The sequence below is a fragment of the Aulonocara sp. 'chitande type north' Nkhata Bay genome, linkage group LG9, assembly GCF_057382095.1.
Source record: "Aulonocara sp. 'chitande type north' Nkhata Bay isolate Kocher_YH1m ecotype deep benthic linkage group LG9, A_spYH_male_GT1.1, whole genome shotgun sequence".
In the NCBI taxonomy this organism is placed as follows: domain Eukaryota; kingdom Metazoa; phylum Chordata; class Actinopteri; order Cichliformes; family Cichlidae; genus Aulonocara; species Aulonocara sp. 'chitande type north' Nkhata Bay.
This window is the reverse complement of record NC_141352.1, coordinates 12764213-12781525: the sequence shown is the minus strand read 5'-3', so window position 1 is coordinate 12781525 and position 17313 is coordinate 12764213. Positions and strand designations below refer to the sequence as shown.

Genomic DNA, 17313 nt, shown 5'->3' with positions numbered 1-17313 from the left:
AGTATATATCCATAATTTCGTATCTATTAAAAGAAAGCTGACACATGTGAGACTTAATTAGAGATGTAAACAGAGAGTTATGAAACCTGCAGCTGCAGAAGCCAGCGGGAAAAAAAGAGGCAAACACAGCGCGGACCGGACGACACATCAAAATCTGACTCTGACGCGTCGGGTCCGCGCTCTGTGTTCACGTTTGTATGCAGAATCCGTAAACCTGCTCCCAGTTACTGTTTTAGCTGTATGGTGTTTGACGACATGTTGTGAGGTTTAACCTGAGATGCTGGCGTTTCAGGCATAATAACGTTAATTTACAAATCGACACAGGATTGTAATGAATCAATATCACTTTATTCAATTTAGCATGGATTGTAATCAGAAAGGCGATAATCAAAACCCACCCCTAATCAAGAACTTGCAAAGTAAAAACATGCTCTATGTAAGCTAGCCCTTTTGTTATTTACATTTAAAAAGAGGATTAGTGTTACTGTGCGCTGGCTGAGTCTGTTTCTTTTCTTAGAAATAGTTTCTCCTGCCCTGGAGAAAATCCACTTGCATGGAACAGAAGAGGCTGTGGAGTGCAGGAACCACACTGCAAGCTGGTAGATATGCAGGTATTCCTGGGTCCTGCAGACTATCACCTAAAAACAATAAACAAAATGATTTTCTAAACTGTAGCAATGTAATGTACGTATAGTGTCAAATACATTGTTGTAGTCTTCATTAGCTTTAATTCACATGGAAGTGTTCCTAAAGTCATATGCTGTAATGATATTTACATTATGAAAACATGATTTTGGACATTTCAGGTTTTTCACTTCGGCAGATAAAATGAACTGAGCAAAATCAACTCAAAATATTCCCACACGCCATAACGTCCTCTCTTCCTCGCTGGCTCCATATCTGTCAGTGGAATGATCACCTCTTCGCTCTCTGTCACCATCAACACACTCCACGAATCCCGTGGATGATTCACTTCCTTATATCCGTTTGAATCAGGTACCGAAGCAGTTACGTGCGTAATGAAGCTTCGGACGTCACTGGTCACGTGACTTTTGCCAAACGAAGCAAGCCTCGACACAGTGCTTCTGAACCAGTGTGTTGTTTTTTTCGACACACGCTCCGGAGCGTCAGCTTCAAGCGGGCCATCACTACCACCCTGCGTCATCTGTGTGTTTCCCTGCCGTCACCATCTTGTACCGTCGTCCACCTTGCTTCATGTTTGAGTTCCGGTTTGTATTCAGTAGTTTAGTTGTCTCCAGTCTAGTTTAGTTCGTGCTCCATTTGCTGTTTGTCCATATTTATTTCGTGTCCAATAAACCACCTTCACTCCTCCACTACTGCCTGCAATTGGATCCTCATTTATTATTTTTATACGGCTCATCTCACTCGCCGTGACATAAAAATGGAGAAAATAAAATTCAGTGTCAGAGGAAATGTTAATAAGTTCTCACAGATGTGGCAGCCTTTTATTATTTACTTCAGTTCATTGAAAACACTTCCAACAGACTAAACTTTAGTACCATGGGGTTTTCTTTTGTTCTGGTTCTGGGGGGAGTGTTTTTTTGTTTGTTTGTTTTTGTTTGTTCTTTTTTTCTTAGCTTTTTCTTTTGTTTTGTTCTCTGTGTGTGTTTTTCCCACTTTTTCCTTCATTTCTATTTTATTTTATTTATTTATTTATTTAACTTTAATGGCCTAATCTGTATTGAGATATATCTTTGTGTCTGTGGTACCCTCTTTATTGGGCCTGATATGTCAACTTACATGTAAAAACTCTATAAATAAAGAGGGGGAGGGGCTGACAAAGTTCAGTTTTGAATGGGTGTAAATATTTTATTTACAGTTTCTCATACAAAAGGCATATAGTATTCTTCATGTACATTCATACCAGCAGCAGGGTTAAATTCATGCTGGCCGTTGTCTGGTGGCATCGACCAGCCAAATGTCTGGGGCGAGTTGGGGAAGGTCCACTGAGGTCCAGGAGCAAAACTGTCCACAGCATGATGATAGGGGCCCTGATGGTTTCCACCATTTGGGATTGGGTTTACCTCCTGGTGCTCGGTGTACTGCTGCCTGAATGGGGGCTGTCCCTCTCCCTGAAACTGAAACACAGACAGGTGGACTGTCAGTAAAATAAGAATACTTCAAGAATACTTCAATCAATTCCCCGGATAATGACAGAATCAGAAACAGTGCTTTTTAATAATAGGAGATACTCTAATAGGAGATGTCTCTCTCCCTGAAACTGAAGGGGACAAGGGGACTGTCAGTAAAACGAGAATAGTTGTTTTAAATTATTGGCATTACACTTTTTTAAATACAGTCAATTCCCCAGATAATGACAGAATCATCTTCTCATCGTTTATTTGTATAGCACTTTAAGAACACACCAGGCAGACCAAAGTGCTGAACAACACAGATCAAAACAACAACCAAATTAAAAATACCATAAAATCAAATCATAAACAATTCTGTTCAATAATAGGAGATACTTACATGAAGTGGGACATCCTGATTCACATGCTGAGGATGTGACCTCCTCCTAAACTTACTCCGTCTGTTTTGAAACCAAGTTTTTACCTAAAGACGGAAGAAAACAGAAAACATTTAATCAGTACAATGGACCCAAAATTCAATTTCTTATAATCTATTGAATTGAAAAACACTCACCTGTCTGTAGGTCAGACCTGTCATCTCTGCCAACTGTTTCATCTCCCTTGGCTCATAGTAACGTTTCAAATTAAAGTGATGGACAAGAATATTCAACTGCCTCTCCGTGAACACCACCCGGGCCTTTCCTTTAGGTTTCTCTGGAGCAGTGCTGGGAGGGTGCAGAGTGGCAGTGATGTTGCCATCCTGGCTTCTTGGGAGAGCAAAATCTTGTTTCTGCTCTGAGACTGAACTGGAAACAGCCTCAGAGGTATCAGCGTTTTTTTTGATCATCTCCATTTTTAGAGCAGTCTCTGCCCATGTAGCGAGTTCTTCCAAGGATAGACTCCCTTCAGGGCCGCTGCCTGAACTCCACGAGTCTGTGAGGGTAAAGAGACAAGAGGACAAGTAAGCACAAGTCTATATGGTCCACATGGGTCAGTTGCTGATATGTTTTGGCACGACTGACTTTCTAACAGAAAAAATTAACAAAGGTTAAATTGATGAGTCTTAAATCCCAAAAGGTCTCAGACTGAAGAAGTCACAAAACATTTCTCCCATTGAAAACATTACATCCAGGTGAACTGAATCAACCTTCAGGGATTTACTTACCTGATGACTGAGCATCAACACAATGAATCTTAAACACAAAAGTTTCCCACAAAGTAGAAAAAAATAAGTCGGATATTTGTAGATTCTTTAAAACCAAAAAGAATTTAAAGTGGACTCTGTTCAACTGTGGAGGGAGAAATGGTGACTTCTGCCATCAGGACTTACAACACAGAGTAAAAGAGTATTTTTACAAGTTTTCTTAGAGGTTAGCCAACTCTGTTCATATTAGCTCACCAGTCAACAATGCTGAGTACATACCTGGAGAAAAGTGCATCCCATAATCTTCCATGAAATCCCAGTGATTAAAAGAGGAAAACTGGAGAAAGTATCTCTGATGAAAGAGCTCCAAACCAAGCAGGAAGGTGACTTAAGAGCAATTCTCCTGGGCTTTTAAAGAGGTTTGTGGGTGTGGGCAGGAATGTGGGGGGGTTGAGCTTCTTCTTCGCTTTACAACCAGTCAGGTTGTTTCTACCAACTGGCATCATTTACATTTCTTTAAAATGCTGATTCTCAGGTCTGAAAAAAAAAGTACAGTTAGAAAGCTGCCGTGCAAAATGAGCTTTACCAAATCTTTCCACCTCACACTTTATAAAATATGAAACACTTAATGCCTAAAATTAGCAGCTAAAATTAGCAGCTAATTACTGAAATGAACTCACTGCATGTTTGCATCAATTAACGCAGTATTAGATCACCCAAAGAACTTTCCACTCACATAGAACATTTTTGCAAAAACATCTTCACGTTATTTGACCTGCAGCCGTTCAGTTACACCTCTGTGTAAACCCCCACAGCAGCTTTTTGAGGCAAAAATGGTTTTTGTACTCACAAATGTGGCACAGAATATCACAATGACCGCTGACCACTCATTTTGTCTTTATTAACTTTAATAATTGAGTCTGAAAGTGGCAAGTGAAATTAAGTCAATTTATCAAGGTCTGCATAGTTAATCATGTGTTTAAAACGAAACAAGGTGGTCTATATAATGTGAAGAATTTATTTAATAAAACAAACAAACAAATCTAATGAGTTTAGATTGTTCTGCTTTCATGTCAACTAGATCTGTGTTAGATGATTTTGATTTAACTTCCTGCTCTGGTTGTTTCAGACAAGAAACCAGTTTGATCTTTTGCACCAATGATTAATTTATTTTCTATTATCAGGAGATTTGTGCAAATAGTTTATAATTTCAAATGTATCAGAGCAAATACAGCTGCTCTTTAAATACATTTTAAACAAAATGTGTATTATTAGTATTGAAACCTGATATTTATTAAATGTTTTAAAATAAGCCAAATTGTACCAATATTACACACAAATAATGACTTAGACCTCTAATTTAGATCTTTGTAATCATGTGGAGAACATTACTGAGTTTATAAGATAGCAAAAGGTAGTTTCCCCCTTCTTTGAAAAGCACCTCTAAATGTGTGAAAAGTGAAATTAAAACACCCACATAAGCCAAGGTCAACAAAAGCAAGGCTAACGATCCACATCAACACATCTGGCCTCCTCTGGCTCATTCAGAATTCGAGACGAATTCGAGACGCACCCAGTTCACCCAGTGACCACTAAACATACGCTAATGTGTCGTTTAGAGTTCCTGTATCACACCCTGCTACCTCTGATTAATTATCAAGTGAAGGATATAAAAAAAACAACAACAGCAATAGAATAATATTAAACACAAAGTGAACCCGTCTTCCTTCATTAAATAGGTTCTTTTAGATGTTAAGGAGGAATTGACTTAACCAGGCTGGCGGAGAATGAAGACAACCGGACACCTGCTGCAGATGGGGAATCAGTGAACTTTTATTGAGACAGAGACAACCTCTCAACACAGCTCACATCAAGAGATTCCCAAGATTTGCTGTGAGGATGGGTATACATTCTCTAAAACTTACAGGAGGGGGTTGTGAGGAAAGTGCTGCATTAGCAGAAAAACAACTCCATAAAAGGAAATCGGCCTTGGGTGTTCTAGTCTCTTCGCTTGCAGATATCTTGCACCTGCAGGATGAGGCGATCGCTTCTTATCGCTCTCAAGGCCAAAGTCGTGAGCACATTTTTATTACACAGTTGCACAGTAACTTTAAAGCTGAACAATATCTAAAGCTGACTAATGTTTGATCAGGTTATATTTTCTTCAAATCCCCCTTTTGACCCATCTTAAATGGGTCAACACACAAAAATAAGTAACATTCAAAGGAACACAGAGACGTGTCGAAGCCTGGCTCGAAAAACTCCTCGGGTCTTATCATTTGTCTTTATCTGTCATTGCAGATGAGGAGAAAAGAGTCCAGGCACCACCCTGCCCAGGGGTCGGCTGCAAGCAGTCTCGGTTCCCGAGGAAAGCAGTAACAGCTGTCCTGCACACAAGGATACAACGAGTCAGTGCAACCAGGGTAGTGACACAAAATTAACAGTTCCTGTAACCTAGCAACCAAAAAGCATAAGTAATGATAAAAATGTGGAGAGTACAGAGTATACTATAATAATGAGAGATATAAACGTGAAAATGTGAAAGAATAAATCAATCGTAAAATAAACACAGAACGGTAACTGCTAAGGACATTCAAAAGTGAATATGTTAAAAAGTGAGGAAGGGGTGTGGAATAAAACAATTTATATCCAGTGGTGGGAGTACACATTCGCTCAGGCTTAAGTCCGGAGACCCTGAGAACATCGCTTAACCCTCACAACCCGACCAGACACAGTTCAACCAGATATATCCTTCAAGAGGAAGTGGGTGAGGGAAACAATTAATAACAAGCCTAATACAAAACACCACAGAGAAACAACCATTCTAGAAGCATTTAAACAAGAGAAAGACGATAATGTTCGTCACCCTCACGATCAGAGTTTTCATCATCCGTTGGCGAGGAGGTGGGAAGTTGACCAGCTAATAAAGGCATCTGCCGGGCGAGATCCTTATCCTCAGGAGTGAGAGCTGTAACAATCAGTCTCTGGAAGAGGGATCGAATGCATGGAATACAACAGCAACCGCAGGTGACTAGGACAGCAACAAAAACTGAGATGGAAACTAGGACGGAAGCTACAAGGGCCTTATATTTGCCAAACATGTTAAGCCAAGAGTCCCACATGGCAGTATCAACGCCCGAGTGTTCCTTCATTTTAACAGTAAGAGCTGTGAGACCAGTAATAGCTTTAGTGAGGGAACCATCAGGAGCTGTGTTATTGGGGATATAGGTACAGCACTCCTGACCAAAAAGGCTGCAGACTCCGCCTCTTTCTGCGAGGAGAAAATCCGTTGCGACCCTGTTTTGGAAAGCCATTAGGGAAGTGGCAGATAACTGTGCATGCACAGCTTCAAAACCATCTCGAGTGTAATTAGCCAACAGTTGCACATTAAAGTGAATGTAGTTAATTCTGTCTACATTCGCATTTATTTCAACCATCCAAAGTATCGAGGCCCATCCTGCTTTAACCTGGTCTCGCAGTTTATATTCATCGGGGACCCCACGGGGTATACCTACAGCATCAATATAGGTTGGATTATGAGCTGAACCTGGGATTAGAGAACGTTTAGAGCGGCGTTCAGAGGAGGATGGGAGGCCAACTTCGTGTACTTCTATAGAGAGATCTACTGGAGTGACTGAAACAGGTAAAATAAGAGTTATGAGAGCGCAAAGACCTGACGCATCCCGAGGGAAACCATCATATAACTTGTTATTGCCACACCACCACCACAAATCAGCCCTAGCCGTAGGTCGGAAGTTTGGTTTCATAACCGTCATCTCAGTGCACCAAGAAGAGTTCAAGCTACCTAGTTTTACTGCATTGCCAGTCAGGTTAATACAAGTGAAATTGTTCACAGCTACATCTGAAGAAAAGAAAGGTGGTTTATTAGAGACCGAGCGTTGAGTTTTAGGAAAGTGGTTTTCCAGATATGAGCAATGACCTCGTTTTGTATTGTTCATAAGATGCAGGAGGCATGCACTATTGACTGGCGCCGGTACGACTCTTAAAGTGGGGCGGGCTCCCATACAGACTATGCAGTCGGAAGCCGTCTTGTCAGCAGCTTGCTCAGCTAGTAGTAACCAGTTGTTTGTTGCTCCAGAAATACCGGTTAGAATTTGGAAGAGGTCATCTTTAGACATTTTATTTGTGTCTACAATGCGTATTCGGCCGTTTCTCCCCCCGTTTGTATATGTCACCGGAGGGCCATTAAAGGTGGGGTTATCATCTTTAACTACAGAGCTTGGAGCTGCACCAACGCTAGGGCATATTTCCATTTGCCAATACAGAGCGGTGCGATCAGTCCAAGGGGCAAGTATAAATTGTTGACAGGAGGTCAAGGCCAGATCCTTTAGGGTAAAAATTAAGCCTGAAAGATCCGGTTTTTTTGCTATTCTGAGCATATTTTGGTTTCTCCAGTGCAAAGCCTGACCCCTAGAGTGCTTGGACCAATCGAGGTCCGTTTCTGACACTAAACTGGACCACTTCCACTGATGCCAACCTCCCAGGGTTATATACCACACTGAGGAGGAGAGATGTACTGCAAGGTTAAAAAGATCCCCCCCTTGGTCTTTGGTGACGGGAGTGACTGGGAAGCTAGCGAAATCTATTTCGACTACCCAACTTTTATTGTTGGGGACACAGAGAGTAATCATTCTAGTCGTACTTGGGGTGCAGGAGGTAACCGTGTGTCGTTTCTTTCTAAATGGATCGGGCGTGGGCAAAACTGGAGAGGAAGTGGTGGGCAAGACCCGAGGGGCTACATTTGTCAGATTGGGACTGTCAGAAGGGGGCGAAGCTTTTGAACTTGAAGGTGTCAGAAGTGTCGGGGGCCCTTCACAGATCAGGATTATGCCAATGGGAATGAGACCCAGGGCCAGGAAGCAAACAAAGACGCAACATCCTTGCCTGCCTGTCATTTCAGGGGGAAAGGGCCAAGACATGTTTACTTAGCTTGGATGTCTTCTAATAGAGGATGATGGGGCAGAGAAAGGTGGTCCAGTTCCCCCCACCTCGCCAAGGGCGTGTTCTAGGAGTTAAAGAGCAACAAAAAGTATCAGTGACACAACTTTAAATGAGCTTTCAGCAGTTAAAACTATTGCAATGTAAAATGTAAATCTTAAAAACTCAAGCCAATATAAAAGCAAAGTCATAAAAGATGTTAAAAATAGAAAAATAAAAATGTTTAGTTCAGTATGAAGAACACCCCCTTTTGTAACCAGCCGGCTTGTAGGTTGAGCTTTGGCTCCCTCAAGTGGTTGGTGATGCTGTTGCAGCTCCTTCTGACAGGTCCTTCTGCACCTCTCTCAAGGTTCTTCCTGGTTCGGTGGCAGCAGCGCACTGTGTGTAATGAAACCAGGTGTCACCTTTCCCTTCGAGCCTGACAGCGTGGGAGGTCCGCTCTGTTATGCGGTAAGGGCCTGTCCAGCGAGGCTCAGCCCACTTTCTCTTTGTGACTTTCAGGAGGACGTAGTCCATTCCAGGTGTAGCCGCCTCTTTCAGCTCTTGCTGGTTTCTTTCAGCGACCTGTGAGGAATACTGGGCAACAAAACTGCGGAGCATGTTATAATATGTCCTCGGATCGAGGTCTGAATCAGCTTCATCCGACATTAACAGGCGAGAGGAGGGGCCAGGAAAAGGCCTGCCATGCTCCAACTCAAATGGAGTGTAACCAGAGGTTTGATTTACTGAGCATCTTATGGACATCAATGCAAGAGGCAATGCCTTAACCCAATCTAATTTGGTCTGTGCACAGATTTTAGCCAATTTAGTTTTTAGAGTTTGATTCATCCTTTCCACTTTCCCCTGGGATTGGGGGTGGTAAACTGAGCCAAACTTGTGTTTCAAACCTAATGCGGCTTCAACCCTCTGCAGATCGTGGTTCCTGAAATGTGAACCATTGTCCGACCTTATGACCTCGGGAAACCCATGCTGTGGTATATAATGATTAATCAGACACTTCACCACAGTTCTACTGTTTTCACTTGCTGTCGGCCAGGCTTCTGGCCAACCTGAAAATGCATCCACAGCCACCAGCAGGTACCTGTAACTACCTACTCTGTCCACCATGTCTGTGTAATCAATGATTATTTCTTTCCCTGGGCAAAGTGGGATGGGGAAGTACCCTGCTATTGGCTTGAAGGCGGGCTTGATTCCAAATTGGTTGCACTCCTTACAGGTTTTAACCATGTATTTTGTCATGTCTTTTAGATAAGGGTGCCACCAGGCGGCTAAGTTCCTCATCATTTGTGCAGGTCCCACATGCCCCACTCCATGTGCCTCTTCCATTGCTGTCTGTCTGACCCCTGGCGGTAGAATGGGCCTTCCATCTGGGCCACGCCAAACATCTGTGTTTGTGGCCCCTCTTGTTACCCATAATGATTTTTCCTGGGGGCTGGCTTTGTCCTGTAACTCTCTGATTGTGGCTAGGCCTAGTTGTATGGGTGGTCTTTCTGGAGGGGGTGTGGCTTCTGGGTCCATTACCATAATCAGGGAGGGTAAGTAACCAGCTGTCTGCTTAGCTACTAAGTCGGCCTGTTTGTTACCTAATGCCACTAAGTTCAATCCGGCACTGTGTCCTTTGCATTTTACCACTGCCACCTTAACAGGTAACAACAGTGCTTCCGCTAATTCCCTCATTTCTATCTCATGTTTAATAGGCTTTCCGCTGGCTGTCAAAAAACCAGCTCTTAGCCACTGCTTGAGCTCCACATGCACTGCTCCCACAGCATAAGCTGAATCACTGTATATATTCACTTTCTGTCCCTTTCCCATCCTTAAGGCTTCAATCACCGCTCTCAGTTCAGCTCTCTGTGCAGACTGTTGTCCTGTCAACTGCTCTGCTTTCACTGTTTTCCATCTCATGTCTGTCTGTTCCACTATTGCCCATGCAGCCTTCAACATTCCACTTTCAGTTCTAAAACAACATCCATCTGTGAACCAATCTTTTTCTGCATCCATTAGAGGTTCTGCCTGCAAATCTGGCCTGATTTTCTCCTGTACCTGCACAACCTCTTCACACATATGTGGTTCCCCTGATCCCATGTGATCAGCCATGTTTATGCCTTCATGTGAGTAGGTGATGTGTGGTGCTTCCAAAATGGTACTGAGGCGTCTCTGCCTGAGTGAAGTGAGTGTGAAGGCCTGTGAGGAGACGTAGGCCACCACACTGTGTGATGTCAAAATTTTTAGTGGGTGGTTCATCACTATGTGTGCTGTTTTCTGAATGATTTTTGCAAGTCCAGAAACGTGTTGTGTGCACGGTGGGTGGCGTTTTTCAGTGTTGTCAAGCATTACGCTTACATATGTCAACACTTTTCTCTCTCCCCCTTTTTTCTGGAACAGGATACCATTAATATGGGTTCCAGTTCCAGAAACATCAAGATGAAAAGGCAAAGCATAATCTGGCACAGCAAGGTCAGAGGCGACAGAAAGCTGTTGTTTTAACTTTATAAACGCCTGTTCTGTTTCTGTAGTCCATGAGAGGCGAGCAGAGAGGTTTCTCATGCCTTGTTCATTTACCAAAACGCGCAAAGGGGAAGTAAGGCCAACATAGTCTGGGACATAGGTCCTGCTGTAACCAGTCAGGCCCAAAAATGACAACATGTCTTTTACAGTTAGAGGTTTTGGATGGTGCAAAATGGAGTTCCTGTGTTCTGGGGACAAGGAAATACCGGACTGTGAGACCATGCGGCCTAGAAAAGAAACCTGTTTTCTTGCAATCTGTAGTTTGTTTTTGCTCACTTTAAAACCTGTGTTGGCCAGGTGGTGAAGTACCACTCTGGTGGCCTCCAAACAGATGTCAGCCGTGGGGGCAGACAGCAAAAGGTCATCCACATATTGTATTAACATACAGTCAGATGGTAGTGGGCTGGTTTGTAAAAGTTCTTTCAAACACTGATTAAACAGTCCTGGGGAGAGGGCAAATCCCTGTGGTAAGCGAGTGTAACGCCATTGTCGGCCTCTAAATGTAAATGAGAAAATGTCACGCAGTGACTCACGAAGTGGGAGGCAGAAAAAGGCATTAGCCAAGTCAATGCAGGTGAACCAGGCATGAGATGGTGGGAGGTTGGTCAAGGCAACATAAGGATTAGGCACAGGCAAAGTAGGAGTGCCAAGTAAGGCATTTATCCTTCTCAAATCATGTGCCATTCTGAACTTCCCCGTGCCTTTTTTCTCAACGGGTAGGATGGGCGTGTTCCACTTAGAGCAGGAGGGCTCCAAGACACCGGCAGTGACCAAACCAGAAATTGTTTCTGCAATCCCAGCCTCAGCCTCCGGTCTGTGTGGGTACTGAGGCTGCCACAAAGGGGTAGCAGATGACAGTTGAAAAGAGACTGGCTCCACATCAACTAAACCTACATCTGTGGGTCCAAGGGACCACAAACAATCTGGAAGAGAGTCGAGTAAAGGCGCAGCATCACAGTGGTCTGTGTGTTCTCTGCCATGTGACCCGCTGACCACTCCATGTTGCAGTGTTGAGGAATTAAAGCAATCATTTAAAATTTGGTATGTCTTGGTAGATGGAGAAAACAAAACCTGTGGGAGTTTTGTAGGTGTCCAGTCAGTGGCCGCAAGGGAACGTTTAACCATTCCACCCAGCTCCTTAGCCTGGTGTCCAGGATGTAAGGCCAGTGACACATGGGGAGCTGCCTCATCAGACATCATGTACCACTGTAATTGATCTGTTGTAAAAGTAACCGCTGCTGCCACTCCCTCCGGTGCCGCAAAAATGCACGACATGTTCAGAGACCAAGCCCGCCCCTCACACTGCTCTTGGAACATGTGCTGGTACCAGGTGGTGTCATGCCTGTCATAAAACAGTGTAACATGAGGTGGGTCAGGGGGAGGGACATAAGGATGTAGGAGTGAGAGCCACGGCCGCCATTGCTGAAAAGCAGTCCAAACTCCTGGTTCAGCAGGTGTTTCAACTTCCAATAATGCCCAGTAGATGTCAGCAGAGTCCGCCAAACAGGAGGAGGGTTGCAGCAGAAACTGACCACCTCCCTCTGGCCCCTCAGAGCAGGGAAGTACAACCCCAGTAGGGAGAGTCACAGTTAGGCCCTGTGAAGAGCAGAGTATTGTGGCTCCTAATTTAATCAACAAGTCTCTTCCCAGTAAATTCACAGGCGCCTGTTTTGAACAAACATAGGTGTGTAACAAGGTCTGATCTCCAACCGTTGTGGGGAGGGGCACGGTGTAAGGCAGAGTTTTAGGTTCCCCAGATATGCCCACCACTGTAATCACTCTGTCAGTAAGTCTTTCACGAGCAACATCCTTAATGGTGGAGTACGTAGCTCCAGTGTCCACTAAAAAGCTGCTTCTTCTTCTATCTACAGTTATGGACAGCATAGGGTCCGCCGTTGTCCCTTCACCGTCCTGGGCAGTCTGTGGGGTGTCCTATAGCTGGGGACCACCCTCGTAGTACTCCCACCCCATCACAGGCATCTGTGGGGCCGGGGGCACTTCAACTAAAGCACCACGAGGTCCACCTCTGTGGCCAGGATGCTGATAGGGCCCACCACGGGCTCCCCTGCCTCTTCCAGCAGCCGGGTTCAAAGGGCACGCTTTAGCCCAGTGTCCAGGTTGTCCACACCGGAAACAAACATACGTCTGGCCTCCCCTACCACCTCCCATCTGACCCCTTCCCCTGAAACCACCTCTGTTTCCTCCAAATGGGGAACCTCTCTGCCCATAAGGGGCCGGGGAGTGATAAGCACCATACTGGGGGGGCTGTGGATCAGTTGGCCATGGGTTCGGATACAAATCAGGGGCAACTGGACCAGGAGCGGGAGCCGCAGCGGCCACAAGCTGCTTTTTAGGCTTGTCACCTTTTCCACCCAGGTCGTTTTTAGCTTTCTGCAGCTGAACCTTCAACAGTTGCAACTGTAAATCTTCGACGCTCTCCGCTTTATCATCAGACTTAATCTGCACTTTGTTAAGATTAAAAATCAAATGTTTCTTCCAGATTGCAAAGTCACAGTCCTGCAAATCAGGATTATCCTCCATTTTCTGGCTTACTGACTCCGGAATGCCCCTCAGCACCGCCCTTCTAAACCACATGCTCTGTGAACAAGTCCTACTGGGGTGATGACCTGTATGGTTCACCCAGTCTTCAACAGCCTGATTTAGATACTGGGTGGGATTTTGCTTTCCCTCCCATTTAAATTTCTGTAAGGTGCCTTGATTTTTGGGTGGGAATTGTTTGCGCAGGGCCGGTCCAATAAACCTCAAGGCCTGCATTAGTGGCACCTCGTTCTCATGCATGGTAGTACCCGCATTTTGTTCCAGGTCCGCTGCCTGAGATCGGGATGTGCACCTAGTTATAATAGCTCTAAAATCTCCCAGTGCGAGGTCCTGTCCAGCTGTGTATTTATCCAAACCAGCCAACCAGGCATTCCCTCCCTCCGTTATGTCAGGGAGTTTGTCCACTAGGGCCTGGACATCTCCGAATGAATAAGGTTGATACACTGGTCTACGTTGCGCTTTAGTCTGGACCAGGGGAAATATGCCTGGAGGCTGAGGCACAGGGCCCTTAGATCTAGTCTGATATCCTAAACTGGGAGGGGTAGAGGGGCGTGTATTGTTAAGGTCACTGAGTTCATCATCAGTATCCTCAGTTTCTTCCCCGCCTGGTGGGGTAGCAGTGTCAGCAAAAACGTGGGCTAAACTCATCTGTGTTTCCGGATCCTGACGGCCTACCAAAGACATGGTAACTGTGACATTTGGTGAAGTGCCAGGCTCAGTTTTTGCAGTAGCGGTCAGATCTCCTTTAACAGCGACAGGAGTGCTGGCAAAGGGGTTGGACCGGGAAAGAGGGGCTGACGCAACACGATTATTCACCTGGACCACTGACCTATGTTCATTTAAGCAGCTGCGTAATGCTGCTTCTAGATCAGTTAATTGTTGTTCAGTGGGTTCCTGTCTGTTCATTCGAACCGCAAATGGTGCGCTCGCAAATGGGTCAGTTAGGCCCTCAGATCCGGTTCCAAAACAATGGGACATAGAAGAGGGGGCTCTACTACTAGCTGAGGATGTCGCCGACAGAGAGGAGCTTCCTGGGCAAAAATGCTTGGTATCTATGGGAGTTGGAGCTACGGGCGGTTCTTCTCCAATAGTCATTATTCCACCAGAGATATTAAGTACCGGATATATGCCTGCTGAGGGAGGAGTTGAGGCAGAATAGGGAGGTGGCTGAGACCTATTTTTCTTCATGTGTGGTTTTGCAGTTTCCCATAAACACACCCAGTGATTAAATTTAGCTTTGCGGCCTGCGTGCTTATCTGCTTCCTTTCTGTGTCTCACCCCGCTCATCACACCTGCACCTGCTGCTGCTGAGTTGGCTTCTTCCTCTTTCTCTTTTGCCTGCATAGCCTTATTCTGCCAAATTATTCCCCAGTTACCACTACTCCCCTCGTCCTTTCCCTTTTCTTTCATTAACCTTTCAGCTGTTTTCCTCAATGACTCTTTCTGCTTTTTTGCTTCTTTAGGCTGGTGTGTGGAGTTGATGACTGTCTCAACACATGTTAATTGTTCTCCCAATGTGCTAAGAATAACACCGGGACCCCAACCATCATCATTAGTTTCTCGATCTAATTCTCCATCCATTTTACTGTCAATGGAGGAGTGTTCTTTTATTGATTTTAAAGGAGAATTTGGGCCAGCTGGGTTTCTGCCTCTGTTAGGCACTAACAGCTGGGGCGCTGCTTTAAAGGTGAGTCAGCACTGAAATATCCCTTCAGGTGTTACCAAGCTTCTACCAAACCGGGGTCTGGCGGGTAGCCTTGCCTAGAGCTTCCTGATAGGGGTGCTAGTTGGTTGTCACCTTGTTCACACGTCTCATTCACACTTCATACATTACCTGCAGTCACTCATTACCCTCCTTATGTATGTAATAAATGTGTAAAAAAAAAAAAAAATTCTATGTGTGGTGTATTATTTTAACCAAAAGAGGAACCTAGTTCCTTTAATTGTGTAATCTGTGAACAACGGAGAACCAAACTGTCCTGCCCAGTGTTCCACAGCAAGCATTCAGCGTGTATTTATGTGTGTCCAATATCAAACAGAACATCAAAACATTTAAAACACTAAAATCATCGGGGTTTTAAGAAGAGATCCGTTTTCTCCTATTGATCAAAGGGACCCCTCCTTTGGACTCCAACCAGTACTTCTCCTTTTTAAGTTTTAGAGGATCTTTTCTAATAAAGTCCTCTGGGCCTTCCTAACCCTTCTGTAGTTTAGAGAATATTACTAAAAAATATTCTCAAGGCCTTTAACCTTTTAATTTGTTTAGAAAGGCGTTACTAATAAACCCTTTCAAGGTCCCAGACCTGCACTGAGGTATGTATCCGACACCGGAGAGCAACCCGTCGGCTGCAACCGTGGTCAGACCTCAGTTCACTCTTATCTTTATTCACTTATTCACTTATTTCTTATTCACTTATCTCTTATTCACTTATTTCTTATTCACTTGTCTGATTCTCAACAAGCCTTAAGTAAGCCAGACAATTTTGGTTATGAATTACTAGGAGTTTGGACACTAAGTATTTTTATAATGTTCAATATAGCAGAAATAAAAGGTCTGCTTACCTTGTTTTTGTGTGCACACAGCTTTTGTCCAAACTCCGTTCACTCAGACCACGGCCGAAGTCCTCCCATCCGTTCCAGTTGACCTGGAGCGGATCCTGTTCGTGACGCCAATTGAAGGATATAAAAAAAACAACAACAGCAATAGAATAATATTAAACACAAAGTGAACCCGTCTTCCTTCATTAAATAGGTTCTTTTAGATGTTAAGGAGGAATTGACTTAACCAGGCTGGCGGAGAATGAAGACAACCGGACACCTGCTGCAGATGGGGAATCAGTGAACTTTTATTGAGACAGAGACAACCTCTCAACACAGCTCACATCAAGAGATTCCCAAGATTTGCTGTGAGGATGGGTATACATTCTCTAAAACTTACAGGAGGGGGTTGTGAGGAAAGTGCTGCATTAGCAGAAAAACAACTCCATAAAAGGAAATCGGCCTTGGGTGTTCTAGTCTCTTCGCTTGCAGATATCTTGCACCTGCAGGATGAGGCGATCGCTTCTTATCGCTCTCAAGGCCAAAGTCGTGAGCACATTTTTATTACACAGTTGCACAGTAACTTTAAAGCTGAACAATATCTAAAGCTGACTAATGTTTGATCAGGTTATATTTTCTTCACAAGTCAATGCAGACAGATGGCACCAGGGCCATGAGAGATAAGTGAGGGTAAAGGTGTTTGTGTTAACATGTCTTGATTTGAAGTAACTGCAAAGACACAGAAGTCATATTGTTTGCAGATGATACAAAGTTATTGTGGAAGAAACTTGGAACAACTTCTGAATGAACTAGAAAATCAATTTAGGACTTGGTTTTTCTATAATGATTTAACACTGAATCTGAGCAAAACAAATCTCATACTATTTGGGAGTCAAGCAAATTATATCATTAATAAACTGATGATAAATAACATAGAATTAGGATAATAAACCAAACCCACTTTTTAGCCTTTTTATTAAATACTCTTACATTTAAAGGCTTGACTGACCTCAGAACTCTACACATAATTTATAAAGCAACAAACAAACCTTTGACCCACAACATTTAGGACTTGATCAGGGCTTGTGTGGAACCTTCTTTAAATCTCAGTGATTCACCGAGATAGAAAACAATTTGAAAGAGTGAGTGGTGAATCAAAGAGAAGAAATTAAATAAACTTAATGCAAACTGCACAAAAGAATGTAAAACTCAGCAATACATCCAGTGAGCAGCACTTCTCTGAGCGAAACGAGCTTCTTGATGTCAGAGGTCAAAGGAGAAAGACCACATGACTTCATGCTAATAGGAAGGCAGCAGAGACTAAAAATAACCACTCATTTAAAGCAAACTATACAGAAGACCATCTCTGAGAGCACAACATGTCAGAATTTGAAGCACATGGGCTAGAAGCAGCAGAAGACCACACTGGCTACAACAGCTGTCAGCTAAGAACAGCAAACTGAGGAAACAGACTCACAAATATTAGACAATAAGAGATTGGAGAAATGTTTCCTG

General features: G+C 43.9%; 2 protein-coding genes across 2 annotated transcripts; both read right to left on the bottom strand.

The window, feature by feature from the left end:
* Nucleotides 1-1844: 1844 nt before the first annotated feature.
* Nucleotides 1845-3547, bottom strand: LOC147321791 (homeobox protein NANOG-like). The gene is made up of 4 exons (XM_086305123.1): nt 3517-3547; nt 2668-3026; nt 2494-2577; nt 1845-2099 (listed from the first exon to the last, which is right to left on the bottom strand). Exons 1-4 carry the CDS (start codon nt 3545-3547, stop codon nt 1845-1847), a joined length of 729 nt encoding a protein of 242 aa, XP_086161249.1.
* An 8793-nt stretch (nt 3548-12340) lies between these two features.
* On the bottom strand, nt 12341-16396 carry LOC147321790 (uncharacterized). The gene has a single exon (XM_086305907.1). The coding sequence runs from the start codon at nt 14839-14841 to the stop codon at nt 12634-12636; it is 2208 nt and encodes a 735-aa protein (XP_086162033.1). The 5' UTR covers nt 14842-16396; the 3' UTR covers nt 12341-12633.
* Nucleotides 16397-17313: the final 917 nt, after the last annotated feature.

Bases quoted from the DNA above. Each gene is read 5' to 3' on its own strand.
- LOC147321791 (XM_086305123.1), bottom strand. From the start codon at position 3,547: ATGGAAGATTATGGGATGCACTTTTCTCCAG. The intron at 3,027-3,516 runs GTATGTACTCAG...TTACCCTCACAG, and splicing joins TGGGATGCACTTTTCTCCAG to ACTCGTGGAGTTCAGGCAGC. The intron at 2,578-2,667 runs GTGAGTGTTTTT...TTCCGTCTTTAG, and splicing joins CAGGTCTGACCTACAGACAG to GTAAAAACTTGGTTTCAAAA.
- LOC147321790 (XM_086305907.1), bottom strand. From the start codon at position 14,841: ATGGATGGAGAATTAGATCGAGAAACTAATGATGATGGTTGGGGTCCC.